This window comes from Nannobrachium achirus, assembly GCF_963921795.1.
Source record: "Nannobrachium achirus genome assembly, chromosome: 19".
Taxonomy (NCBI): domain Eukaryota; kingdom Metazoa; phylum Chordata; class Actinopteri; order Myctophiformes; family Myctophidae; genus Nannobrachium; species Nannobrachium achirus.
The window spans coordinates 4,670,173-4,698,118 of NC_137826.1; the positions used below are offsets into that span (position 1 = coordinate 4,670,173).

The 27,946-nt window shown below is 41.0% G+C and overlaps 1 protein-coding gene across 1 annotated transcript in view; it reads left to right on the top strand.

Moving 5' to 3' along the window:
- rad50 (RAD50 homolog, double strand break repair protein) overlaps positions 1-25,236 on the top strand; it is an 80,919-nt gene extending 55,683 nt beyond the window's left edge. The window contains exons 23-28 of the mRNA XM_080748394.1: positions 3,511-3,612; positions 4,140-4,262; positions 14,147-14,232; positions 16,334-16,476; positions 18,169-18,302; positions 25,029-25,236. Of these exons, the coding sequence (XP_080604520.1) occupies positions 3,511-3,612; positions 4,140-4,262; positions 14,147-14,232; positions 16,334-16,476; positions 18,169-18,302; positions 25,029-25,215 (775 nt within the window). The 3' untranslated portion in view covers positions 25,216-25,236. The remainder of the gene's footprint in view (positions 1-3,510; positions 3,613-4,139; positions 4,263-14,146; positions 14,233-16,333; positions 16,477-18,168; positions 18,303-25,028) is intronic.
- The last annotated feature ends 2,710 nt before the right edge of the window (positions 25,237-27,946 follow it).

The window sequence follows — 27,946 nt, forward strand, 5'->3', positions numbered from 1 at the left end:
AGCACTACGTTGATGTAGGCCAGTGATTCTCAACCAGGTTATTTTGGAGGGGGGGTCCCCACTCCCAGATGATTAACTTAACCCATTTAGGCCTAGAATTATTGAATGCCTTAACCAGTGAAAAATAGCAGATATACAACCTCACAGCGCGGCACCGAGTGCCGCGCTGCGAGCTTGTAGATCTGCTATTTTTGAAAAAGTCGTAAAAATGTGTGCAAATCTTTGAATATATGTATTTTCAAAGCGAACGTTTGTAACTCAAATTTTGCTTCTGGGTGGTACCTGGAACTAGATATTTTGAGATGGGGGTCCGTGGCCAAATACATATCATTTTGGGGGTCCTTCACATGAAACGGTTTGAGCACCACTGACATAGTAGTCTCTCAAGAACAGACTAACTGAGCTCCAGTTTAAGTGAAAAGGACCTTTTCTTTGACGATGGCTGGCCAGATTGCTGACATAGAAACATAGGGTTTTTCAAAAAACCTTAGAAGGATTCAAAAGACACTTATAGAATCGGGTCAAAATTCTAATTTTCCCGATTTTTCAAAAATAGCAGATCTACAAGCTCGCAGCGCGGCACTCGGTGCCGCGCTGTGAGCTTGTATATCTGCTATTTTTCAATATTTAAAGCATGAAATATTGCGTCATATTGTGTTCAGGCCTAAATGGGTTAATGTGCAACATTGTTTTCTCACTCAACAGTAAACAAACCAACATTTTTAAGCGTACAGAGGGTTTATGCACATTTCTAAAGTGACAGTTTAAGGACTTTTTAATACCTCTAAAATGACAAATTAAACATTGGCCAAGATGTTCAAATATTAGCGTTCTTAGTGCTGGTCAGGGTTTGGGGGGGGGGTCCCCAGTTAAAATATGATTATTTTGGGGGTTGCGGCCTGAAAAGGCTGAGAACCACTGATAAAGGCCTGCTGCACCAGTATGCTTCAAATGAATATCCTGATTCTTTTGGTTAATATTAACACACAGTTACTGATGATGATGATGATGAGGATTTTGTGTTGGGGGGGTTGGAATATTTTTCACAATAACATTTCAACACAATATGCTTTTTGACCACTTATGTAAACTTAAAGGGATATTACACTTTCAAAGTCATTTTATCGTCTAATCAGGCTTTTATGAACACCCTGAACAGTTTTTAATTTGCTTGATTCAATATTTAGATATTTGATGTAAATGTTACCAGGCCCGACACGCCCAGGCCCTCTCCACATACACACCCATTGTAACTTCAAACTCCATTTTAACCATGATAGATTCATTAAAAACACCCGTTGTTTTTTCTGTTGACTCATACTACCCTCCTAATACGTGAGCAGGCCGTGTTTTTTCGATAACTTTTTCATTAATTTTTAATAATTATTTGGGAAAATGAAAAATATTTAATACAAAAATGGATTATTAAAAATAAATGAAAAAAGTTATCGAAAAAACACGGCCTGCTCACGTATTAGGAGGGTAGTTTGAGTCACCAGAAAAAATAATGGTTGTTTTTAATGAATTTATCACGGTTAAAATGGAGTTTGAAGTTACAATGGGTGTGTATGTGGAGAGGGCCTGGGCGTGTCGGGCCTGGTAACATTTACATCAAATATCTAAATATTGAATCAAGCAAATTAAAAACTGTTCAGGGTGTTCATAAAAGCCTGATTAGACGATAAAATGACTTTGAAAGTGTAATATCCCTTTAAGCATAATTTATGTTCGCGACTTCAGGAGTGTATGCCCTGACACTCCATCAAAATGACGTTGGCACCGAAAATGTATTTATGTATTTTAGCACAAATGTACAGTTTTGGTTATAATATTTACAGTCTTATGACAACGCGTTGTTGCATTCCAATAAATCCTCAGGGCCCAAGTGTAAAAAATAAATCCGAACTGATTGGATTTTGGGTGTTAAAAGATATTATTTGATTTATCAAAAATGATATTTCTTATTGACACAGTGCTTTCTGAGGTAATTCTATGATGAAAGATCAGATATCAAAGTGATTTTTTCGTTCACTTTTTTTTATCGGCCCATAATCCTAAACTGATGCACTCAGATAGAAATTAAAAGTTTTGAACTCTTTAGGCTTTAGGGCATGCCAAGGGCTAGGACCCGGCAACATTCATTTTTCAGCTGCATTTACATCATTTCATTTCGACAACAGAGCGCCGGCAGGTATCGCTACTCACCCCACGGAGGATAGGGTTAGGTTTGGTTGTCGAAAAGATGACTTGTAGAAATAGAGACACGCTCCCACTACAAGGGGATTGTACATTGTTCTGGTTGTATTAACTGTTGTGAATTTGTGAGGAGATGAGAGCCAGGTGGCAACAACTGATCAAATAAGATGTTTGAATTCTGCAACCAAGTTTCATGGTTAAATCATTTTGAATTATGAATTCAAGAGTCAATCATTTTCTATTGGCCTACTCTGGAATTCTTATGTTGAACCTTCTGGGTGAAAATAGAACATCTACAAACGTACAAAGCATCACAGCGTGACTTAAAGTGAGCTTTTAGGTCTGCTATTTTCATCAAAGAGATTTGGTGTAAAGGGAAAACAGGGGTGGACCAAATAGACCCCTGGGGGGCCCCGGTCAACTGAAGTATTATGTGGTGGAGTTCCCTTCCCAGGTATTAGTATCTATGGCAGTGGTTCTCATCTTTTAGTTGTCTCCTCCCCTGGAGTCTAAGTTTTAACCCATTTAGAACGGGTACACTGTATTGTGTATCATTATTTTATGCTTTAACTATTGAAAAATAGCAGATCTACAAGCTCACAGCGCGGCACCGAGTGCCGCGCTGCGAGCTTGTAGATCTGCTATTTTTGAAAAATTTTGAAAATTATAATTTTGACCCAATTCTATGAGTGTCTTTTGAATCCTTCTAAGATTTTTTGAAAAACCTATGTTTCTATGTCAGCAATCTGGCCAGCCATCGTCAAAGAAAAGGTCCTTTTCACTTAAATGGAGCTCAGTTAGTCTGTTCTTGAGAGACTACTATGTCAGAGGTTCTCAAACCTTTTCATGTGAAGGACCCCCAAAATGATATTTATTTGGCCACGGACCCCCATCTCAAAATATTTAGTTCCAGGGACCACCCAGAAGCAAAATTTGAGTTACAAACGTTCGCTTTGAAAACACATATATTCCAAGATTTGCACACATTTTTTACGACTTTTAAAAAAATAGCAGATCTACAAGCTCGCGGCACTCGGTGCCGCGCTGCAAGCTTGTATATCTGCTATTTTTCACTGGTTAAAGCATTCAATAATTCTAGACCTAAATGGGTTAAACTAATCCCACTGATCTAAGCATCTGTTTATCACCCAGATGAGTATACTGGCTAATATTTTGACTCATATCTTCAGAGAACACCGCCTTTATCATGGCTGATTAAACCGTAGCGATTCATCAGTTCTCTGGAGATGTTCCCTGAGATGTTTTTTTTTTTTTTCTTATCTTGTGTTTCCCCCGTTTTATTTTATTTTCCAGGGAGCGTCGTGAGGTGGACCGCAAAATCGAGGACCTGAAGAGGAACCGCAGCATGGCTCTGGGTCGCCAGAAGGGCTTTGAAGATGAGATGCTGCGCTTCAGGTTAGATTCAGATTCACTCAACCTGGACTGGATCAGGGCCCACTTGTGTGGAGGCGTTCGCGGTCCACACATCTGGCCACTAAACTGCCTGCCATTTTAAGTGTTAAGTGGTCAGATGGGTACCACAACTTGCCAGCCATGGCACCATGACCGGGATCTTCCTGCTCATAAATACATTATTGACAGAGGCCAGATCCACCCTGTGAACACAACACATCGTCGCTGTCTGCTATTTCTTTTGCTATTTACTTAGTTTTACACATCATCATACAATGTATAAGATCATTTAAAATAAAAAATAATTATCATCTTTCGTTGTCTCCTCCCCTGGAGTCTAAGTTTTAACCCATTTAGAACGGGTACACTATATTGTGTATCATTATTTTATGCTTTAACCATTGAAAAATAGCAGATATACAAGCTCACAGCGCGGCACCGAGTGCCGCGCTGCGAGCTTGTAGATCTGCTATTTTTGAGAAATTGTGAAAATTATAATTATTGTTATATATTGTACGGGTTTTCTGCAGGAGGGAGCTGCGAGAAGAGCAATATGACAAAGCTGATGAACTCTACAGAGACAAGATGATCACCATGAGAACCACTGAGCTGGTCAGCAAGGACTTAGACCTTTACTACAAAGCACTGGACCAGTGAGTGCTCTACGCATGCACACACACACACACACACACACACACACACACGCAGAAAGAAAAACAAAAACAAATTATTTTTATAATCTACTAAATCGATTAGTTGTCAACTGTTGCTTGGACTTCATAGTCAATTTATGCTACTGTATTTAAACTTTAAAGACGTGTGTGCGTTCATAACTTATCTGCAGATATCACTTGCGTGTGTTAATTACTTGTCTGCAGATATCACTCGAGCTGATGGTGTGTGGAAATCCCACATACCAATGATTTAAATATACCAATATATAAATACCAAATGACTCAAGGTGTTTATGCAATCTGATCATGTGTCTGTGAATATTTCACATTGAAGGATCCATACGGTTGATGCATCATTGAGGCAGGTTGATGCTTTTATTCACAGTGAATAATCTACTTTTAGATTATTATTTCTTTATTTTAATTAAAATAACACATCACACACACCTACGTTAGGAAATGTTTAATGTCTGTAGCCAACATTTAATAATGGCCTTTAACACCTGGGGAGCCAAACTCGTTCAGGGACGAGACAAGGCCACTAGGTGTCACTGTGCCAAAAGGAGTTATCTCGTCGACAGACGAGGCAGCATAGGGTTAACTGTACAAGCTGCTGGCTGCCCTCTGAATGACCCGAGTCCATTACGTAACCCCGCAGCTCAGGCAGTGATGGGCAGAAAATGGTGGAGGCAGCTTACATTGCTTCAAATTCTACTTTGAAACATAAGAAGGGCTTTATCTCTGAATCAGATGAATAGAGCGCCAGGGAAGGAGAGATCTGATTGTTTTCACGGCGACACTTTACCGCGATGGTCGGCCCCGTTTTGGATTATAGTTTCGCGAGCTTTTGTAAACAAAGGGATTATCTTCCTCAATCGTCAGCGGACACCCACGTGCACACGCACGAAGCTTCCGAGGCACTTCAAAATAAAGCGTAAGTGAATGGTGGCGCCAGCAACAGCTAGAAATGTTATAAACCTTAGCAGCTCATGTGTTAACCAACTAAATCCACCTTGAGTGCCTGGAGCTGGATTTTTTTTTTTTTTTTTTTTTTGCATTTCTTTTACATTTTTGGCATAGTCTTCCTCCCTCTTGAACATTATTCCCTTCCATGAGCACCGGTGGTCTGAAGCATACCAGTAGCGCTTAGGAAACGTCTTTTTTCATCTTGTGAGCAATTGGCAAACATACATGTAATTAACTGTCTCAACAAAATTTGCTCGTTCCCCTACCCCCTTTTCTTTTTTCATTTTCTTCATGAAACCGGTCTTTCTTAACTTATTTTTTCCCCCTTCCTAATTTAGAGTTGCCAATAATTTAGTTTTCTTTTTTTGCCCCGATTTAGTTGTTATAATTGATTCCTCCCCACACACATTTCTGTGTGTTGTCACTGCTGTTGTATCCTCCTGACTCACCTGCCAGTGAGCACCACAGGGGATTCAAACCCACAACCTTCGTTGGTGGTGAGCAAGGGACTTTACCACCGTGCCACCCGAGCGCTTGATCTTATCTTTAACTACTCTATTAGAAAGAAAACGATACAGACCAAATGAAAGAACACAAATGTTTACTAAACGCAGTTATAGCACACAAAACTGAAGTGAAATCACTTGTCGTCATGTATATTTTGAAATGACATGGAATGAGGTCACATGTTTGACCTACTTATTGCACCTTATCTCCGTTTCCTGTGATACTCGGTGACTGTCTGATGACTGAAGGAATTAATCCATTCAGAACGGGTACACTACATTGTGTATCATTATTTTATTGCTTTAACTATTGAAAAATAGCAGATATACAAGCTCACAGCGCGGCACCGAGTGCCGCGCTGCGAGCTTGTAGATCTGCTATTTTTGAAAAATCGTGAAAATTCGAATTTTGACCAGATTCTATAAGTGTCTTTTGAATCCTTCTAAGATTTTTTTGAAAAACCCATGTTTCTATGTCAGCAATCTGGCCAGCCATCGTCAAAGAAAAGGTCCTTTTCACTTAATTGGAGCTCAGTTGGTCTGTTCTTGTAGAGACTACTATGTCAGTGGTTCTCAAACCTTTTCATGTGAAGGACCCCCAAAATGATATGTATTTAGCCACGGACTCCCATCTCAAAATATCTAGTTCCAGGGACCACCCAGAAGCAAAATTTGAGTTACAAACGTTCGCTTTGAAAATACATATATTCAAAGATTTGCTCACATTTTCACGATTTTTTTCAAAAATAGCAGATCTACAAGCTCGCAGCTTGTATATCTGCTATTTTTCACTGGTTAAAGCATTCAATAATTCTAGGCCTAAATGGGTTAATGAGCGAGTGTTGGTCTGTGGACTTCAAAAGCTGCGGAATGCAGATGAAAGCAACTCAAACTATTAATGGTGTGGGAGGGAGGCATCCAGTGACGATCTTGTCTGCAATTTTGGTCACTGCAGTGACGTCGTAGAGGCAAGCAATCTCTGTTTGTTGCACTACCAGTGCTGCTAGACTGTAGGATCACTAATTCAAAGAAAGAAAGGTGCGGTGGTGTCGGTCGGATAGCATCTCTGTTTGTCTCTGACAACAGTCGCAACACCATCAGAACTTTGATCTTACGAGTCAGAATCAGAAATTCTTTCTGATTACGATTGGTTATGAGTCATTTTCATCTGACTTCAAAAGTAACTGATCCAGACACTGTAGGCCAGTGTTTCTCAAAGTGGATTTCGGGGACTCTCCAAATTGACCCTTACAAGTAACGGGTCCATTTGGTTCCATTTGTACACTGTTACAGTTAACACATGGGAAGCCAAGGTTTCTAACATTTCTAGCTGTTGCTGCTGCCGTCGTTCACTTACGCTTTAATTTTGAAGAGCCTCGGAAACTTTGTGCGTGTGCACGTGAGTGTCCGCTGACGATTGAGGAGGATAATCCATTTGTTTACAAACGCTCGCAAAACTAAAATCCAAACCGGGGCCGACCATCGCGGTAAAGTGTCGCCGTGAAAACAGGCAGATCTCTGCTTCCCTGGCGTTCTTTGCACCTTATTCATAGATAAAGCCCTTTTTATGTTTCAGCATAGAATAGAAATCAATGCAGCCTAGACGCGCCATTTTGTTTCTCCGCGAGCCACGTTATGACCAAGCCCCCAGAACCCAGGGCTAGATTTGAAGCAACGGCTACGTGCTAGCATGTAGCTAATCCAGGTGCATTCTGGGGGTTTGGCCCCACTACCAGGGTATCCTTCCTGTGAGCGGAGAGCAGCGTGACGTCATTTGTGGTCTCGAATAGTGGCCAATTTCCCCCAGAATGCACCTGGATTAGCTACATGCTAGCACGTAGCCGTTGCTTCAAAACGCCACTGAGCACTTGCATTGAAATGATAGTGGGGGCGGGGCTCGTCCGCTCTCTATTTTATATATACTCTATGGTTATGACGTATGGACCAGGGTCTTTCACAGGGTACACAGGATGCATGCAGCTGCATGTAACCAAGTTAACCCTTTGTCTCGTTGAGGGACGAGACAATTGAGTTTTGGCACAGCGACCTCCAGCGGCCGTATCTCGTTACTGAACGAGTTTGGCCCCCAAGTTGTTAAGGGGAGACCTTCAAATATCAAAGTTTGAGAACCACTGCTGTAGGCTGCTGTTGAGACCAATAGCACATTGATCATGACAGTCTAGAGACACTGCATACTTCTGTAAAACCAATAGCCAGCTTTTTAAGTCGGATGAAAGTGCAAGCAGCTACAGCTAACCAAACCACGCCAAAGTGTCCCTGCTTTTGTCCTTCTATGTCTGAGCAGCCGATGTCTTCAGCCTTTCCAGTCTTGATATGGAATTGCATAAGTTGTCCAAATATGTACAGCATTTGTTTAATGTGTTGCCCATTCACTAATTGCAAAGCCCGGAGTTAGAATCCAGCTACAGTGGGGGAAATAAGTATTTGATACACTGCCGATTTAGTAGGTTTGCCCGCTTACAAAAAATGGAGAGGTCTGCAATTTTCATCGTAGGTATACTTCAACTATGAGAGACAAAATCTAAAAAGAAATTCCAGGAAATCACATTGTATGATTTTTAAATAATTCATTTGCATTTCATTGCATGAAATAAGTATTTGATCACCTACTAATTAGCAAGAATTCTGGCTCTCACAGAACTGTAAAATGTTCTTTTAGAAGCCCTCCTATTCTACACTCCTTACCTGTATTAATTGCATCCTATTGACCCACGTTTGAAGTTGTTACCTTTTTTTTTTATTCTGTCTCATAGTTGAAGTATACCTATGATAATAATTGCAGATCTCTCCATTTTTTGTAAGTGGGCTAACCTGCTAAATCGGCAGTGTATCGAATACTTAATTTCCCCACTGTATCTACCAATGCATCCGTCAGTCACATTTCACACAGTTCTGTATCAGGCTTCCGAATGCACAAACACCACTGAAACGCTATGTTTCCGGGCTGTATAATGGAGTTGTAATGTATAAAGCAAGTTAGATCTGTTTAAGGGCGGCATCATGAGTTGTTGTAACATATAAAATATTGACAGTTTATTCTTTTTTTAACCTGTTTTGGGGGCATGATGCCATTATAGGTGAATCTCCAGATTTTAAGATAAATGTCGAAAACAGCACAGGAGATTTGGGGGATTTTGGTGTACACCGAAAAAAGCAGTCCAGTCCAGTTTAATTTTAGAACGGGTACACATTATTGTGTATCATTATGTTATGCTTTAACTATTGAAAAATAGCAGATCTACAAGCTCACAGCGCGGCACCAAGTCGTGAAAATTAGAATGTTGACCCGATTCTATAAGTGTCTTTTGAATCCTTCAAAGAAAAGGTCCTTTTCACTTAACTGGAGCTCAGTTAGTCTGTTCTTGAGAGACTACTATGTCAGTGGTTCTCAAACTTTTTCATGTGAAGGACCCCCAAAATGACATGTATTTGACCAAGGAACCCCCCCCCCCATCACAAAATATCTAGTTCCAGGGACCACCCAGAAGCAAAATTTGAGTTAAACATTCTCTTTAAAAATACATATATTCAAAGATTTGCACACATTTTCACAACTTTTTCAAATATAGCAGATCTACAAGCTCGCAGCGCTCGCAGAGCGGCACTCGGTGCCGCGCTGTGAGCTTGTATATCTGCTATTTTTCAATATTTAAAGCAGTCAATAATCCCAGGCCTAAATGGGTTAAACTAAAGGAATGTGGCACTGGTTATTCTTTTATCTTTTTCTTCTTTTTTTTTCTTTTCTTCTTTTTACCAGCCTCTGCTTTCTAATTAGCGTTTATCATTGTTCTGATCTTTCGTAGAACGACGCTTTGGCAAAATATGTCACGATGAGTCAACACTTTCATCACCCAAAACCACGTATAGGCCTACCACAGATTGAAAGTATTGGATTCATTATTCATTCCAAGACCTGTGATCATCGTGTTGACACCCACATCGTTGCTGTCGGCTGGAACATTTTCAAATACTAATATAAAATATTGAAAAATATGAACGTGTTGACATTGCCCTACATTGCTTGTATGGCTGATACTTTAAAGTTATACCATGTAACTTTTTTTATAAAACAAATCTTAAAATTGTCCTAGCTGTTAAATTGCTAAAGTTTTAGAACCCCCACTCCGTTAATTTCAGCTTCTAAAGCCTTCTCTTTATATGTTTTCTATGAGCCGTGAGGGGGGGAGAATTCCGCGGCAAAATGACGTCATCTGCATCATGTGTATACGTTGGCCAATCATATCGCCGTTCATTAACACATGGTACACTACCGGCCAATCACAGGCGCATCTTGCTGACTTCTCAGGAAGTAGCTTGCCTCAACATAACAACACCATATTCTCGGGTGAAGGAGTCCGTTTCTCCGGAATGCCTGAACGCACAGGAACCAGGGACCCATCTAAAGATAGATCTCGGCGAGCTGCATGCAGACGCGGTGGCGAGAGGCCCGGTCCGCGGCGAAAACCGGCCGAAAGACGCGAACGCGACCGCGGTTTGCCATACAGCTCTGACCACTAGTTGAGCAACTTACACAGTATAGCTTTAACTACTTTTGTGAGACACTGTTGTATGCATTAATTTACCGGGGGGTAAAAAAAAGTTTAAATGATACTGTACAAGGTTTCTTCCCGGCTGACTATTTGGCAAAGATATGGCAGACCGTGATATTAAAGCATAATGTAGAACAAAAGCATTGAAAATAGTACAAAACCATTTTCCCAGGCAAACATCATTGTAATCAGCATTCATGATCAATAAACATGATTACATTATTAAGCAACATCATCTGGATAATCATTTTAGTCATAATCGGGCAGCCCGAGTCGTGAGTTGCTCTGTGTGAGTTTCATATGTGGTTTTCTTGTCTGACTTCCAAACTATTACTATTATTATTTTTTAGCTCAACATGAATCTCAGAGGCTTACGGTTGAAAAATGAGGTCCAACCTGAATTCAGATCCTGTGTTATGTTTGGATTCTGTCCTGTGAAGAGCCACAATGAAAGAATCAGTCAGCCATACATTCAGATCAGCTTGATTATTTTATTTTTGTAAATTAGAGTGTTGCACAGTATTGAAAATCTGCAAGCACGCATTGTGCACTTGTAGATTGGCTATTTTCACTATTTTAGAAATATTTTGGAAATTACAATAAAAAAGGAAGGGTTTTGGACAAGATTTCCACCAACAACAATTAAAACATTTAAAGAATATAGAAAACTTGGTTTAGGACTGAAAATGCTGGAAATTCAAATAATGTGGATAAACGGTACCTTTTTATTGTTGAAATTTGGCATTCTTATAAACAATAAATGCTATATACATTTTGGAACTCAGTGATTGAACAGCTATAAATCCACTCCGCCCCCACATTCAGAAAAAATCCAGTGAATAACATATTGTGATGACAGGAGTCAAGTCCACCCTGCTCCATAACAAATATAAAAACACTTTTATCATCAATATACATTTAATGTAATATTTAACTGTTAGTGAGGCTTCCAGGACCTCACTAGCTGCTTTTTAATATTATACCAAGTACAATTAATATACAATATGTACAAATAGTCATACTCATTGATGGCATGATTATTCATATCCGTACAGCTGCTTTTTCAGCAGTTATAGTAACTTAAAGCTATACTGTGTAAGTTGCTAAACTAGTGGTCAGTAGCGGTATTGCTTTTTTCGGAAGTTTTTCGCCCGGAGTCGTCGCGGACCACCGGAGCGGCGCCGCAAACCACCGCGACCGATACAAATCCGTGGAGGGGTAGAACGCATGGTAGAACGTAATTTTCTGGCCAGGATTTAGGGATTAAGAGGTTAAGAATCCTTCACCATGGTAAACACTGTAGCTGAGCGAGGCTACTTCCTGAAGACCATGGCAGATAAGCTGTGATTGGCCGGTAGTGTATCATGTGTGTATGATCCGCGATGTGATTGGCCAATGTATACAGATGATGCAGATGACGCTATTTTTCCGCGAAAACCGGACCCCGGCAAGGATCATAGAAAACATATAAAGAGAAGGCTTTAGAAGCTGAAAATAACGGAGTGGGTGTTCTAAAACTTTAGCGATTTAACAGTTAGGACAATTTTAAGATTTGTTTTATAAAATAAGTTACATGGTATAACTTTAAGTTATAAGTTATTCCCAGATCTACCTTTTCAAAAAGCAACTTATATTATTGTCTAGATATGAACTTATGACTGTGGACTGCATGTAAACATCCAAAGTTGTCCTTATCTGTTGCCCTACAGATTCAGTCATTTTCTGTCTAGGAAACTGAACTCGTGTCAAACTGGCTGTGTCATCGGTGATACAGTTGTCAACCACCCTAGGTACAAGGATGATTAGCCATCTTTTCCCAGGCGTACAACCGCTTCTGGGGATTTGTTCCCAGTATGATTGTTCAATTCTCGGTAGCAAGTAAAATTCTTCTTGGGTGCGGTGAGATTAAGCACCGTGGTCATTTTATCTCTGATCTCACAGATGACAAAGACATCCATTGGCAGTGCTGCAAAGTGCAAACTGTATGCCCAGGCAAACACAAGTGCTCTGCAGATGTCAAGTTCTCAATTTCTAAGGCATTTGTCAGGCGTGTTGTTGGCTGGATTATTCATGAAGCTTTCCCGGAAGAGAAAGATCCCATGATTGGCCGCTAGTTACGCTGTTTTCCCTCCCGCGAGGTACCAAAAAAATGTTTTTCTCCACTGGACCCCATTCATTTTCCTCTTTGATTTTTCTAACCTTAAAGGAGCTATAGTCAACTTTTTCATTGTAGGGCCGACACTTTGTTTACATCCTAGTCTATAGACTAGAATGTAAACAAAGTGTCAGTCTGACAATGGCCAAAATAATTATTTTATCATTATTTTACGCTTTTTGTGGTCATTTTTGAATAGAAACACATATATGAAGCTTATTTTTTTATAAAATATTTTCGAAACATTATTTTTATTTTAGCATCCGTTTTTCAAGAAAAAGTTGACTATAGCTCCTTTAATAAACATCGTCATAAATACTTTACGGTTCCTGTCGCTAGTGAAAAACTGCCTTTCAATTACCATGATATACGTTTTGTGCAAATATGGTCCCATTTATGTTAAAATTGATGATAAAGTTGCCAACTAAACTGATACCAGCCGGCTGTGTTCTTCTTTGTGTGCTTTATTTCGGGAGGCTCCGACCACATTCTCCCATGTATCCCTGCGGTTGCATGTGACCGTTGGCAGCCATAGCATTCCTTATGATTCCTGGGGTACCATTCAAACAATGATGGCGACCCATACAAGGGACAAAAAAAGCGCCATTTTCGCCACATAGAAACCAATGGCTTCGCACCGTCCATATTTTATTTTTTTACAGTCTATGGCATTTGTACACCGTTGTGTACTGCTCACCTGTGGAGCAACTACAAGGCTAGCAGCATGCAAAAACTAAAGGTTGCATACAATGATGCTTTATGGCTGCTGGTGAGGGTAATGGCACCTTGTCGAGCCCTTTTTTCACTATTACTTTAAGTATTATTTTTTTACACTTTGGCTATTCAAAAATAGCAGATATACAAACAAACTCGCTATGAGCTATTTTTGAAAAAACTTGAAAATTTGAGCAAATCTTTTCAGAAAACCGTTCAAACAAATGTAGTGGAGTAAAAGTACAATATTTTCCACTGAGATGTAGTGGAGTAGAAATAAAAGTACCGAACGTTGGACATACTCCAGTAAAGTACAAATACCTCAAAATTCGACTTAAGCACATGTTTTTAGTTACTCTACTGAAAAATAGCAGATATACAAGCTCACAGCGCGGCACCGAGTGTCGCGCTGCGAGCTTGTAGATCTGCTATTTTTGAAAATTAGAAATTTGACCCGATTCTATAAGTGTCTTTTGAATCCTTCTATGTTTTTTTGAAAAACCTATGTTTCTATGTCAGCAATCTGGCCAGCCATCGTCAAAGAAAAGGTCCTTTTCACTTAACTGGAGCTCAGTTAGTCTGTTCTTGAGAGACAGCTATGTCAGTGGTTCTCAAACCTTTTCATGTGAAGGACCCCCAAAATGATATTCATTTGGCCACGGACCCCCATCTCAAAATATTTAGTTCCAGGGAGGGACCACCCAGAAGCAAAATTTGAGTTACAAACGTTCGCTTTGAAAACACATATATTCAAAGATTTGCACACATTTTTTACGACTTTTTTCAAAAATAGCAGATCTACAAGCTCGCAGCGCCGCGCTGTGAGCTTGTATATCTGCTATTTTTCAATAGCTAAAGCATTCAATAATCCCAATAAAGCCTAAGTATCTATCTGTAAGGATTGCACTGTGCCTAAGCTCTATTTGATTGTGTGTCTGTTTGTCTCCCCAGAACCATCATGAAGTTCCACAGCATGAAGATGGATGAGATCAATAAGATCATCAGGGATCTGTGGCGCAGCACCTACAGGGGCCAAGGTGTTTGTCTCTTCCTTCTTCATCCATCTCCCTATGCAAGCGTTCCCATGCTCCAACGGCGTTGTGAGCATGTAGATCTATTTTCACAATGTCTGCTTCCAGGGGCGTCACAAGGTGTAGGAAAGTGGGACTGAGTTACCAGGGCCTCAGGTGGAGGGGCCCTAGTAACTTTAGCTATTGAAAAATAGCAGATATACAAGCTCACAGCGCGGCACCGAGTGCCGCGCTGCTAGCTTGTAGATATGCTATTTTTGGAAAAGTCGTGAAAATGTGCGCAAATCTTTGAATATATGTATTTTTTTAAGTGAACATTTGTAACTCAAATTTTGCTTCTGGGGGGTCCCTGGAACTAAATATTTTGAGATGGGGGGGGGGTCTTTCACATGAAAAAGTTTGAGCATCACTGACATGGAAACAGGTTTCTTGGCACACATTTTCACGATTTTTCAAAAATAGCAGATCTACAAGCTCGCAGCGCGCTGTGAGCTTGTATATCTGCTATTTTTCAATAGTTAACATTCATGGGGGGCCCGCAGTGAATCCTTGTACCCAGGGCCCAGAATTTGGTGTGACGCCCCTGTCTGCTTCTAATAGTCACAAGCTAAAATGTTTGGGAACCAATGCTTTAAAGTCCAGTCCACATCAATGATTCACAAACCGCAACCAGTTGCAACATAAAAACCAGTCGCAGCTGCTCTGAATTGACCCGTTCCAGGTCGGTGCAGTTTGGGGATTCTTTAAAAAAAATTATAATAATAAATCAAATAAATACAAGTACAGTACAAGTAGGAACATTTTTAAAGGCGAGACACTACAGGTGAATAGGGTGAAAAGAAAACTAATAGCTACAACAATGAAACTTTTCCAGTTGATTACCTACATCAAGACTAATGATTTTTGAATGAGTCATTGAGGCGCTAATAATGCCCAATTTGCATACTTTTCAGGTACATAAATCTGGATAATGCCAGGTTCAAAACTATTGTTTCCCTTTCTTGACATATTAGAGACAAAACAAATTACAGAGGGGATTTTAGATATCTCTTTTTATCACTCCATAAATCATAAAATAGTGTCAACAGTCATAAAAAACCCATTTTCGCCATGTTTTAGTGATAAAATGTGATGTAAATCAGGCTATGAATGATATATCAACAAACCCCTCTGTAAATATCTTCAGGGTATAGATAAGAATAAAACTGGAAGGTTTGGTGTATGTGGGTGCAACTGAAGTGGAGATTTATGTACCTAAGTATGAGGAAAAACACATTTTGAGAAAACGGCCTTTAAAGATCGGACACACCCCCATCCTATACAAACCAATTGTAACTTCAAACTCCATTTTAATCATGTTAGATTCATCAAAAACACCTGTCCTCGGTTCTGGTGACTCATACTGCCCTCCTAGTACGTGAGGGGGCCATGTTTCTTTGATTCATCTTTTATTTATTTTTTATTGTCTATATCTATATTTTTTAAAATATGTATGAAAACAAATGCTGTTAACTCGGCACCTTCACGTATGAAATGAACATCTATATGTGTATATTGAACGTTAATTTTGCATTCGTTTGAAAGAAGGCATGTTTAGGAAGCAAAATAGTAAAACAATCTATTTTTCACCTGCCATGTCTCCCCTTAAGGTTCATATACTCCCTACACCTATCCCATATCTCTTAGAACTTTCCCTCTCCATTCACACTGCCCAGCATGTATTCATTATGATTCATTATTATCATTTTAATCATTTCCTCATTCCACTCTTTAAGCCGAGGTGTTCTTGAAACTTTCCAATTACGCTGAAGGATTCTGGCTGCTCTGACAAGTCCAACCTTTACAATAATGATGTATTCTTTTTTGTTTAAACCAGGGACCACTGTCCTGTCACCTAATACACTTCTGTTCAGCTATTTCCGCTATTTCTGTATTTGTTTTTTTAAGCCATTTCACAATGGGGGGGCCTTAGTCAGAAGCTATGGCTATTTGGAGGACATGGTTTGGAAACGTTTGGAAACCCCTGCTCTTAACTCCTCCTTCCTTTGCGTGTGCGTGCGTGCGTGCGTGCATGTATGTGTGTGTGTGCGCGTGTGCATGGGTGCAGACATTGAATACGTGGAGATCAGGTCTGACGCGGAAGAGTCCAACTCTGCGGGGGTGAGGAGGAGGGTGTACAACTACAGGGTGGTGATGATGAAGGGAGACACGGCCTTGGACATGAGAGGACGCTGCAGCGCTGGACAGAAGGTGGGGTGATGGGACGATAAGCCATTTATCGTGATAGAAAAACGCTCGCAGTAAATCATATCGTGGAGATTTAATTTTAGCGTAAGTGAAGATACACTTACCAGGGCCCCCAGGTGGAGGGGCCCTAGTAACTTTAGCTATTGAAAAATAGCAGATATACAAGCTCACAGCGCGGCACCGAGTGCCGCGCTGCGAGCTTGTAGATCTGCTATTTTTGGAAAAGTCGTGAAAATGTGCGCAAATCTTTGAATATATGTATTTTTTTAAGTGAACATTTGTAACTCAAATTTTGCTTCTGGGGGGGTCCCTGGAACTAAATATTTTGAGATGGGGGGGGGGGGGGGGGTCTTTCACATGAAAAAGTTTGAGCATCACTGACATGGAAACATAGGTTTCTTGGCACACATTTTCACGATTTTTAAAAAATAGCAGATCTACAAGCTCGAAGCACGCTGTGAGCTTGTATATTTTTGCTATTTTATTTTTGAAGGGAGACACAGCCTTGGACATGAGGCCGCTGCAGCGCTGGACAGAAGGTGGGGACGGGACGATAAGCGATTTATCGTGATTAAAAAAACGCTCACAGTAAATCATATCGTGGAGATTTAACCCATTTAGGCCTGAACACAATATGACGCAATATTTTATGCTTTAAATATAAAAAAAAATAGCAGATATACAAGCTTGCAGCGCGGCACTCGGTGCCGCGCTGTGAGCTTGTATATCTGCTATTTTTTGAAAAATCGTGAAAATTAGAATTTTGACCCGATTCTATAAGTGTCTTTTGAATCCTAATAAGATTTTTGGGGAAAAAAACCTGTTTCTATGTCAGCAATCTGGCCAGCCATCGTCAAAGAAAAGGTCCTTTTCACAGTTAGTCTGTTCTTGAGAGACTACTGTGTCAGTGGTGCTCAAACCTTTTCATGTGAAGGACTCCCAAAATGATATTTATTTGGCCACGGACCCCCATTTCAAAATATCTAGTTCCAGGGACAACCCAGAAGCAAAATTTGAGTTACAAACGTTCGCTTTGAAAATACATATATTCAAAGATTTGCACACATTTTCACGACTTTTTCAAAAATAGCAGATCTACAAGCTCGCAGCGCGGCACTCGGTGCCGCGCTGTGAGCTTGTATATCTGCTATTTTTCACTGGTTAAAGCATTGAATAATTCTAGGCCTAAATGGGTTAATTTATCGTGAAATCGTCCTCTGTCATGCACTGGGATCAATTCACCTTTTATTTGCTGTGCTGCATATCTGGTACCACTTAAACCCTCTATTGGTAAAAAACGTACTTATAATATACGTATTTGATAGTCTTTTTTTTCCTACTCTACCAAATCTCTTTGCCAAAAAAATAGACGATTTACAAGCTCGCAACGTGACCAGTTGCGAGCTTGTAGATCTGCTATTTTTTTGGCAAATGTTCCGCCCCAGGATAATGGATGTTGGGGGTATTCTAATTATCGCGATAATATCGTAAATCGTAAATTGACACAATAATCGTGATATGACATTTTCATATCACATCCTTGGCGACGGACCAAAACGGCGCTCGCTCGGGGGGGAAAAAAGAAAGAAAAAAGAAAATCTTCTGTTTTAGCTCCGCTTTAGCTTGAACGAGTGTGTGTGTGTGCGCGTGTGTGTGTGTCTGTCTGTGTGTGTGTGTGTCTGTGTGTGTGTGTAGGTGCTTGCGTCGCTGATCATTCGACTGGCCCTGGCCGAGACCTTCTGTCTGAACTGTGGGATCCTGGCCCTGGACGAGCCCACCACCAACCTGGACAGAGAGAACATCGAATCACTGGCCCACGCGCTCGTAGAGTCAGTACACACACACACACACACACACACACACGGGCCCTCCTAGAGTCAGTACACACACACACACACACACACATGAGCCCTCCTAGAGTCAGTACACACTAGGGCATCAACAAAAAAGTCGACAAGTCGACTTCATTACACAAGTCGACTCCCACCAGAGAAAGTCAAAGTTGGGGGAAAAAAAATCGCACCCGTGCAAAGTTAGCGGTGCAAACATATTTAGGGAGTATAATATATTGTGGACTTCGATTTTCAAGACTTGTTCTTTTCTCTGTGTGTGTGCGCGCGTAAAGAGTGAACCAATCGGGTGCCTCCGTGTGTCTATGACATCATTTTTTATGACGTATTTTCTCCGGCCTAAACGCGTTCTAAATCAGGGTGAACCAATCGGGTGCCTCTGAGCCTATGACATCATGGACAAATCAACAGAATCGAAGTGTTTCATTGGTCTAGCTAACTCATGTCATCATCATTAGTGACATCATAATTTTGGTAAAAAAGCGGTTCATAGGAGCGGTTTGCACCGCTCAAAAATAAATACTTTCTATTGTGAAAATAGCTGATCTACATGCTCACAACGCCTCGCAACGTGAGGCGTTGTGAGCATGTAGATCAGCATGTAGATCAGCATGTAGATCTGCATGTAGATCTGCATGTAGATCAGCTATTTTCACAATTTCTGCCTCTATATATTTGACAATTTGGCCAATGTTTAATTTGTCATTTTAGAGGTATTAAAAAGTCCTTAAATTGGCACTTTAGAAATGTGAAGATACACTTACCTCTACACTTACCTCTCTATACACTTAAACTTTATGTTGGTTTGTTTACAGTTGAGTGAGAAAACAATGTTTCACATTAAGTTAATCATCTGGGAACCCCCCAAAATAATTGGGGGGTCGTGTGTGATGTGACGACGTCATCAAACGATAAAGTCGACTTCAACTCGACTTTTTACTGAGTCGAGTCGACTTGCAAAAATCACAAGTCATTAATGCCCTAGTACACACACACACACACACACACACACACACACGCACGCGCGCACGCACACACACACACACACGCACACACGCACACACACAGAGACACTAACTGTCCATCATGGGGTTTGAGTCATAATAGGATCTCTGATGGTGAAATCAAAGACATTGACTGTCCTGAATATACCTGTATGCACCGTTTTCATCCTACGCACCTGACCTTTTAAGGTGTGCATCAGCCTTTTTCTAAAAAGTTTGCTAATTCATGAAATCCTTTGTTCTACTCTTCACCCTATGCTGCCAGTATTGCTTTTTTATTTATGTATTTATTTATTTTTTAAACCTTGTTTATTTGATTTTCAAATGAAGCATTTAAGACAATGAAGTGGTACGATAATAAGAGTAGCAGCTTCTTTTGTACAACAGGGCTTAAAGTTCTCCGTCCTGGGGACGGATTTCCGTCTTGAGGAGTCCCTTGGGGCTATTTAAGAGCAGATTCGCAAAAAAATAAAAAAGTCGAGCCATCTGCGCTAATTATTTTTATAGCATCCGTTCCACTGTGGTGCGGTACAGAGTGCTGGTGTGTCATGTACTTCTAATTCAGTTTAGTCCAACTACTTCCTGTAAGTAGACTTAAAAATAAAACCAGTAGACGTGACTTGACTGTTGACTTGATCAGATTACGGTGGCTCTTATTTTGAAATCCGCTCGCTGTACTGAGAGGAAATGGCTCTGTTTGTTAGCAAGGTTGTTGCAGCTGTACCGGGAAGCGAGTAGCTACGACGATGCACAACAAAACATCACGTGGATTACTCGCAATAGTTTGGCTAAAGTTCATATTTATCATAAGAATAGAAAATCATGCTCCTATGGCTTAAACGATGTACACCGTTTGGAAGTGTGTTAAACTTTTGCGACCTCCGCTCGGCTGCACTGGTGGTGTTATTATGTCATGCTGCAAGGTAATGGGCGATTTGAGACGTCGCTCTCTCTGTATGGATAGCAGTGTCCAAAAGAAATCACAGGAATAATGGAAGTCACTGGAGTTTTACGCCATGTAAACAGCAGGTAGGCGTAGGCTATATTATCTAAAAGTGTGTTTACAGAGAAGGCAGCCGTAATTGACAATACATCATGTTTGCTTACATTATCTTGCATTAAAATAGGCAACGGAACACTTGTTATGTTTGCAAATCAGAAATTCGAGGGTATTTATTTGTCACTCACAAAAGTTATCCATACAGATGCTAATGCAATACTTCGGGCCGGGGTGGTGTTTCATTTGGGAACGATGCATAGATATAAGATTGGTGTTCATGGCAGTAGGCGGAGGTTTCTCCACTACGTCGCATTGTTTCTCACATAACATTACCCACGTGTGGTATTGGTTCAGTCAGCGACAATATGGAGCGGTTAGTTTAGTTGTGAAGGAACTCAAGGAAGGCTGCTCAGCACGGGTCGACTTGGCTGGATGAAAAGGTTGACATGTCCATTCAGGTCCTGGTGTCCGAAATCTGTTATAGCCTATGGCATCAACGGTAAAAAAAAAAAGACGTTTTTCAAGGGGGGGGGGGGGGGGGGGGTTGCAAAATAAATTTCCGTCTCGGGACTTTTTTGCTTTAAGCCCTGTGTACAAACATCAAATATACAACAGTGGTACAAGGATTGAAGTTTTCACTCAAAACGACAATAACAAAATATATAGGAAGGATAAAGAAAATAGGTTGTTACAGACACAAGTGAGCACAAACAGAAAAAAAAAAAACATCAGTCAAACAACACATATCCATATCTATGAAATACATATAATCCGCATAGCAGGACAACGCACCCGACACAGCAAACCCATCATATCCAAACTCCAATGGACCTCATGCATCCTCGTAGTACAGTATATCCTCAATTAGAGCTGGATTCAGATTTAGAACAAAGGACCCCATACCTTCCCAAATTTCTCGGTGGAGCCATTTAGTGCAAGTCTAATTTTCTCCAATTTGAGACAGTGCAAAGTGTCTCTCAACCAGTGAGTGTATGAGGGAGGGGTAGGGGATTTCCAGTTAATTAGAATTAGTCTCCTGGCCAACAGAGTAACGAAGGCCAAAACATCCTTCTCCAATTTGGAGAGAGATGGTAGTGAGGGGAAGACCCCAAACAGAGCACCCAAGGGGGTAGGCTCCACTCTTTGCCCCACTATGCCTGATATAGAGTGGAAGATGTCAGTCCAATAGTTGTGTATCTTCATAAATCTGTGAGATTGCACCCTTAACTCTTAGCCAGCCAAATCGCCAATTTTGGGGGGGGCTGAGGCAGCCAGATCGCCAAACGTCGCCTTGCTGATGATTTTCTGATTTTTTGGGTATTTTTTTGACATTTTTAGAGCAAGAACTGACCTTTCTAGCTTCATTTCAGTCTAAAGAATGATTCTGCGATGGATCATCGATGACGTAACCTGGAAATCGTTTGCCCATAACATAGCATAGGCCTTTTTTTAGCATGGAAAGCTAACGTTTCTTTATCAAACTTTACCATATTTAGACGGATTTTCATTCGGAAAAAAGTGGCTGGGCTGACAGAGTGGTCACCCAGGAGCAAAAACGATTGTACACGGCGTGCGCACGACGCGCACAGCGTCCGGGATCGCTCCCGTTCGTCCGGACCGGCCCCTAATGGCGGCGCCCATTAGGCGGCCATTATGGTCCACACGTGGTCCAGGCTGGTCCAGCCTGGAAGACCTAATCGTTGGGCACTCTCTAGTGGTATAGTATGTGTACTACAGTCTGCAATCATACTTAAGCCTGCTGGGTTTCTGTACTCATAACTTGGAAATTAATAATATTCCTGGCAGTATAGGCGCACAAGCATATTGTAAATGGCTGTGTATGTGTTTTAAGAGATGGTAATGGGGCCAAGAAAGTGTCTAGGGTAGTGTCATCTGGTAAGTTGGGAAAGGCAGGAAATGTACTACGGACAAAGTTACGGACTTGTAAATCTAAAAAAAATTGGGAATGGAATATTCATCTGCAAGTTGTTGGAAGGATGCAAAAACGTCCTGTGATTAGTGTGGTATGAAAATCAACTCCCCAACCCCAACAAGTCCTTCCATCTGTGGACAGCTAATCTCTGGCACTGTTGACACGATGGCAGCAAAACTGTGCACGCACACTCCCTGTAAGGTCGCAATAATCCGTTGCAGAGTTATTGGCAGTTGAATGTAGATTGTTTTCGCCCCAAAAAAAACACAAAGCAGTGAGTTTTTTCTTTCTTTTTTTTTTTCCCCGTAAACTACTGAAACAACGCTTTGGCGAGTGACTCGTCAATGGTGTTCTGAGCCTTGAGTGAATAAGAGTTAACAGCCTACATAGCCTACAACATTCAGACATCAAATACACATCTGGATTCTTATAGTATATCAAAGAAAGAATGTATTTCATCATTGTACACTGGACAGTGAAAAACAAAATGAAACTCATCCTCCACAACTCCCATGTCACAAAAAATAAGAACGAAATCCTCAGGAATGCCTTTATATCTATGGCAGTGGTTCTCAAAGTGGATTCCAGGGACTCTGTGGGTTCCTTTATAGGGGGGTCTAAATTGACCCATAGAAGTCTGTACAGTGTAGAAATGACGGGTCCATTTGGTTCCATTTGTACACTGTCAAGTAGAGCCCGACCGATATATCGGTCAATTCGATATATCGGTCGTTTTGGAGGTATCGGTATCGGTATCGGTATCGGTCAATTATTCCACCGATACCGATATTTATTTTTTTTTGATTTTTTTTTTTTTTGACCCCATTAAATCTAATAAACATGATTTCAATCGCGATTTTGCATGTTCCACCCCCCATACAACCCCATCTTTCATACAGGGCAGCCATCTTTGCTTACATAACATGAAACGTAAAACATAATGGCTATTTTCTCAAGAATGCCTGAACGGATTTCCAATCTGATTTTTTTGTTTGAAAGCTGTGAACAGCCTGCACAAACATGGTGCATGCTCTGTGCATGGGCGTGCATGATCTGTGCACTATAAATTACATGGAAGTCTATGGAGATTTATGGCAGGGAGAACCCAAAGAAGGCATATTGGCAGTAACTGAGTTAATTGTCTGTAACGTGTCTGCGGATAGAGCATGAAACCCTGAGTTATATAGGCCTATGTGTGGGCAATACCAGAATTATCCAGCAGAGTGCAGTATAATAGTCCAAGATGCAAGCCAACACTACTGGAGCTGCTGCCTCTCGTGTGTTGTTCACTCACCACATGCACTGTCTAACTCTGATTTTTCATGTTGCGGTGGAGGAAGGTGTGTAGGCCTATGTGAAAATCCACAGAGAAATATAGATGTCTGACTATAGACTATAGAACTTGTGTTGTTTAATTGCTTGGCAATGCATTTACGTTTGGATAAAAGACACATATTAATTCATAAACGAGACAAAACACAGCAGAACCCCCAAATTAAAAGAGTATTATTATCCAACAAGCAATAGAAATTGATAACTGCGACCAAACTTAAAGTTTGACATGAAAAGCACAAAAAAAGCAATAATCTGACCATTTATCCGAGGGGCGAGCTGTCAATTAAATGATCTTAAATGAATATTTTTTTTTTTTACAAAACATCGGTATCGTATCGGTATCGGTGCTCTAGCACTCTCCAACATCGGATATCGGTATCGGTCGGAAAAAATGGTATCGGTCGGGCTCTACTGTCAAGAGTTAAGGGGAGACCTTGAAATTGAAAGTTTGAGAAACACTGATCTATTGTATATGAGTAAAATGTACTTAAAGGGATATTTCACTTTCAAAAAAATGTTTTGTCATTTTATCGTCTAATCAGGCTTTTGGGAACACCCATGACAGTTTTTGAATTTCTTCATTCAGTATTTAGATATTTGATATTCATTTCCCCCCCATTCTCCCCCTTCTAGGACCTTCCTATACAAACCCATTATAACTTCAAACTACATTTTAACCATGATAGATTCGATTAAAACACCTGTCCTTTTTTCTGGTGACTCCTGACACCCTCCGAATACGTGAGCAGGCCGTGTTTTTTTGATAACTTTTTTTTTTTCATTTATTTTTTATAATCTTTTATCGTATTTCATAATTTTCATTTCCCCGAAAGAATTATAGAAATAAATGAAAAAATGTATCGAAAAAACACGGCCTGCTCACGTAGTCAGAGGGTATCGGGAGTCACCAGAAAAAAAGGACAGGTGTTTTCATTGAATCTATCATGGTTAAAATGGAGTTTGAAGTTACAATGGGTTTGTATAGGAAGGTCCTGGAAGGGGGAAAATGAATATCAAATATCTAAATACTGAATGAAGAAATTCAAAAACTGTCCTGGGTGTTCCCAAAAGCCTGATTAGACGATAAAATGACCAAAAGTGTTTTTGAAAGTGGAATATCCCTTTAAAGGAGTAGTTCACCCCCAACATGACTTTTTTTCTATTGATTACTCATGCCATGGAGAGTAGAGTTCAATAATATTTTTTGTTTTTTGTCACATTCCTAAGACAAAAATTTGATTCGAGTAAATTTACCCCCATTGATTCCGGATGGTGGTAAATTTATTGTTATCACATTTTTGTCTTAGGAATGCAACAAAAAACAAAAAATATTATTGAACTCTACTCTCCATGGCATGAGTAATCAATAGAAAAAAAGTCATTTTGGGGGTGAACTACTCCTTTAAGTTTCCTTTCCGCCGCTTGTGTCGCAGGATCATCAAGAGCCGATCTCGCCAGCGCAACTTCCAGCTGCTCATCATCACCCACGACGAGGACTTTGTGGAGCTGCTGGGCCGCTCCAGCTACGTGGAGCACTTCTACCGCATCCGCAAGAACCAGGACCACCACTCTGAGATCACCAAGGTCAACATCACCTCCCTGTCCTCCTATCTCCACTGAGGACCAGCGCTGACAACCACAGGCGACATGTTCTTTAACCCATTTAGGCCTGAACACAGCAGATCTACAAGCTCACAGCGCGGCACCGAGTGCTGCGCTGCGAGCTTGTAGATCTGCTATTTTTGAAAAATTGTGAAAATTTGTTTCTATGACAGCAATCTGGCCAGCCATCGTCAAAGAAAAGGTCCTTTTCACTTAACTGGAGCTCAGTTAGTCTGTTCTTGAGACACTACTATGTCAGTGGTTCTCAAACTTTTTTATGTGAAGGACCCCCAAAATGATATTTGGCCACGGACTCCCATTTCAAAATATCTAGTTCCAGGGACCACCCAGAAGCAAAATTTGAGTTACAATCGTTCGCTTAGAAAATACATATATTCAAAGATTTGCACACATTTTCATGACTTTTTCAAAAATAGCAGATCTACAAGCTCGCAGCGCGGCACTCGGTGCCGCGCTGTGAGCTTGTATATCTGCTATTTTTCACTGGTTAAAGCATTCAATAATTCTAGGCCTAAATGGGTTAAAACCCATTCAGAACGGGTACATGCTTATTTTATGCTTTAACTATTGAAAAATAGCAGATATACAAGCTCGCAGCTCGGCACCGAGTGCACTCCGAGATCACCAGGGTCAACATCACCTCCCTGTCCTCCTATCTCCACTGAGGTCCAGCGCCGACAACCACAAGGCTCGCAGCGCCGCACCGAGTGCCGCGCTGCGAGAAGTGTCTTTTGAATCCTTCTAAGGTTTTTTTTGGAAAAACCTTATGTTTCTAATTTCTATGTCAGCAATCTGGCTATAGCCATCGTCAAAAAAAGGGTCCTTTTCACTTAAAATTTAAATGGAGCTCAGTTAGTCTGTTCTTGAGAGACTACCATGTCAGTGGTTCTCAAACCTTTTCATGTGAAGGACCCCCAAAATTATATTTATTTGGCCACGGACCCCCATTCAACATATTTAGTTCCAGGGACCACCCAGAAGCAAAATTTGAGTTACAAACGTTCGCTTTGAAAATACATAATTTATATTCAAAGATTCGCACACATTTTCACGACTTTTTCAAAAATAGCAGATCTAGAATCTCGCAGCGCGGCACTCGGTGTAGATCTGCTATTTTTCACTGGTTAAAGCATTCAATAATTCTAGGCCTAAATGGGTAAAAAGAAAAAGGAAAAAAGGGGGAACGTTTTCTACATTTCTTTCATTCTGTTGATCTAATGGTTGGTGTCATTGAAGGATTGATAACGTGACTAATGCTACCATTTGAGAAGTGCTTTCATGATGTTGAAATATCCTTTGTTGTTGGTTTAGGAAAAAAGGTGGAATGAAGAGTTGAGTTTCAATGTTAGACAAGTCTAATGAATCACAGTAATGTCCTCTTTCTCTGTCGAGCCGCGCGCTTGTTTGGAGTGGCACGCGTGAGTCGTCCCCGAACGTTCCGATCGGCTTTCAGGGCCCGCCGCTATCTGGACAGAGAAAACATGTGGTTGTACGGGAGGGAAACTCAATGTCGTTCACCCCTTTTTGAACTCTGTGCAAAGGTGTACAATCCCCAAAATGAGCAGCCAGGGGTGGTTCACACCATTTAAATCCAGCCACCGTAAAGAAAGAAAGTTGTTCACTTCAAAACAGTGTTGTGTTGAGGGGGAATGTGGGCTGAGTTTATCGTTTTGTTTAGTTTTTGTTATTATCTTCATGTACATTGTGTAAGAATGTATGATCAAGCAGTGTTGTTGCCATTTTGTTCTGGGCCCAATTTAGCATGGAGCAATTTACCAATGGAGATTTCAGTGTGTGGCACCGACAATAAATACGTTCTGATGTTCTACCAAGACTGTTGTCAGTGAGTGTCAGTGTGTCTTGTCTTTCCATGTAACGAGGATGCAGGTCAGTGAGTGAAAAGCTCTCTTTCCTGACTGCGTCTGCGATCCGCCGATCAGAGAGTCACCGTCGTGACGCTGAGGGTTAATCTACCACATCTCACCCAAGATATCCTCCACGTTGCTCACATAACTGCTGACGACCCGCGTTTTCTTTTTATCTCTCACTTTTTTGGGTTTTCTCTATTTGAGGGGAAAGCACAGCGGGGCGTGGGCCAGAATGAGCATATAAACGGTGGTTCCTCCTCAGTTGGAGACATCACAAAGCCAGCTGTGAGACAACACACCGATCAGTTTACAGTGAACCTCCCAGCAGCAGAGCTTCCCAACAGGTCCAAACTCGGTCCAAACTCCAGCCAAAGACGACAAGCCATGAAGATGACGCTTCTCCTCCTCCTGGCGTGCTCCGCTGCACTGATCTCCAACATGGATGCCGTTGGGCATCGGCGTCCCGCCCACGCAGCGTCCAGTTGGCGTAAGGGCGTGGCCGATAGTCGCGTCGTCGTCGGCCGGTGGCGCAAGGGCGTTGTCGCCAATCGCGACACCATCCTGAAACACATCGGAGACTACAACGCCACCCTCCCCGAAGTAAGAGCTTGCACAACAACAAAAAAAAAAGTGCTAATCTTTTTTTGTTGACGCTGGTAAACTCCACAATGCAGTACCTCTTTATTATTAGTTCTCTAGAATATCCTTTCAATGCTGTTGGAAACGTGTTAATTTTTTGCTTAATGCATATTTCCTCTTTTGCATTGTAGGAGGTGAGGCATAGCTTTGTGGAGGACATTGAGAACCTGACGCGTGTACCTCACAAATGCAAGGTGAGATTAAAGCATTCATACACTGAT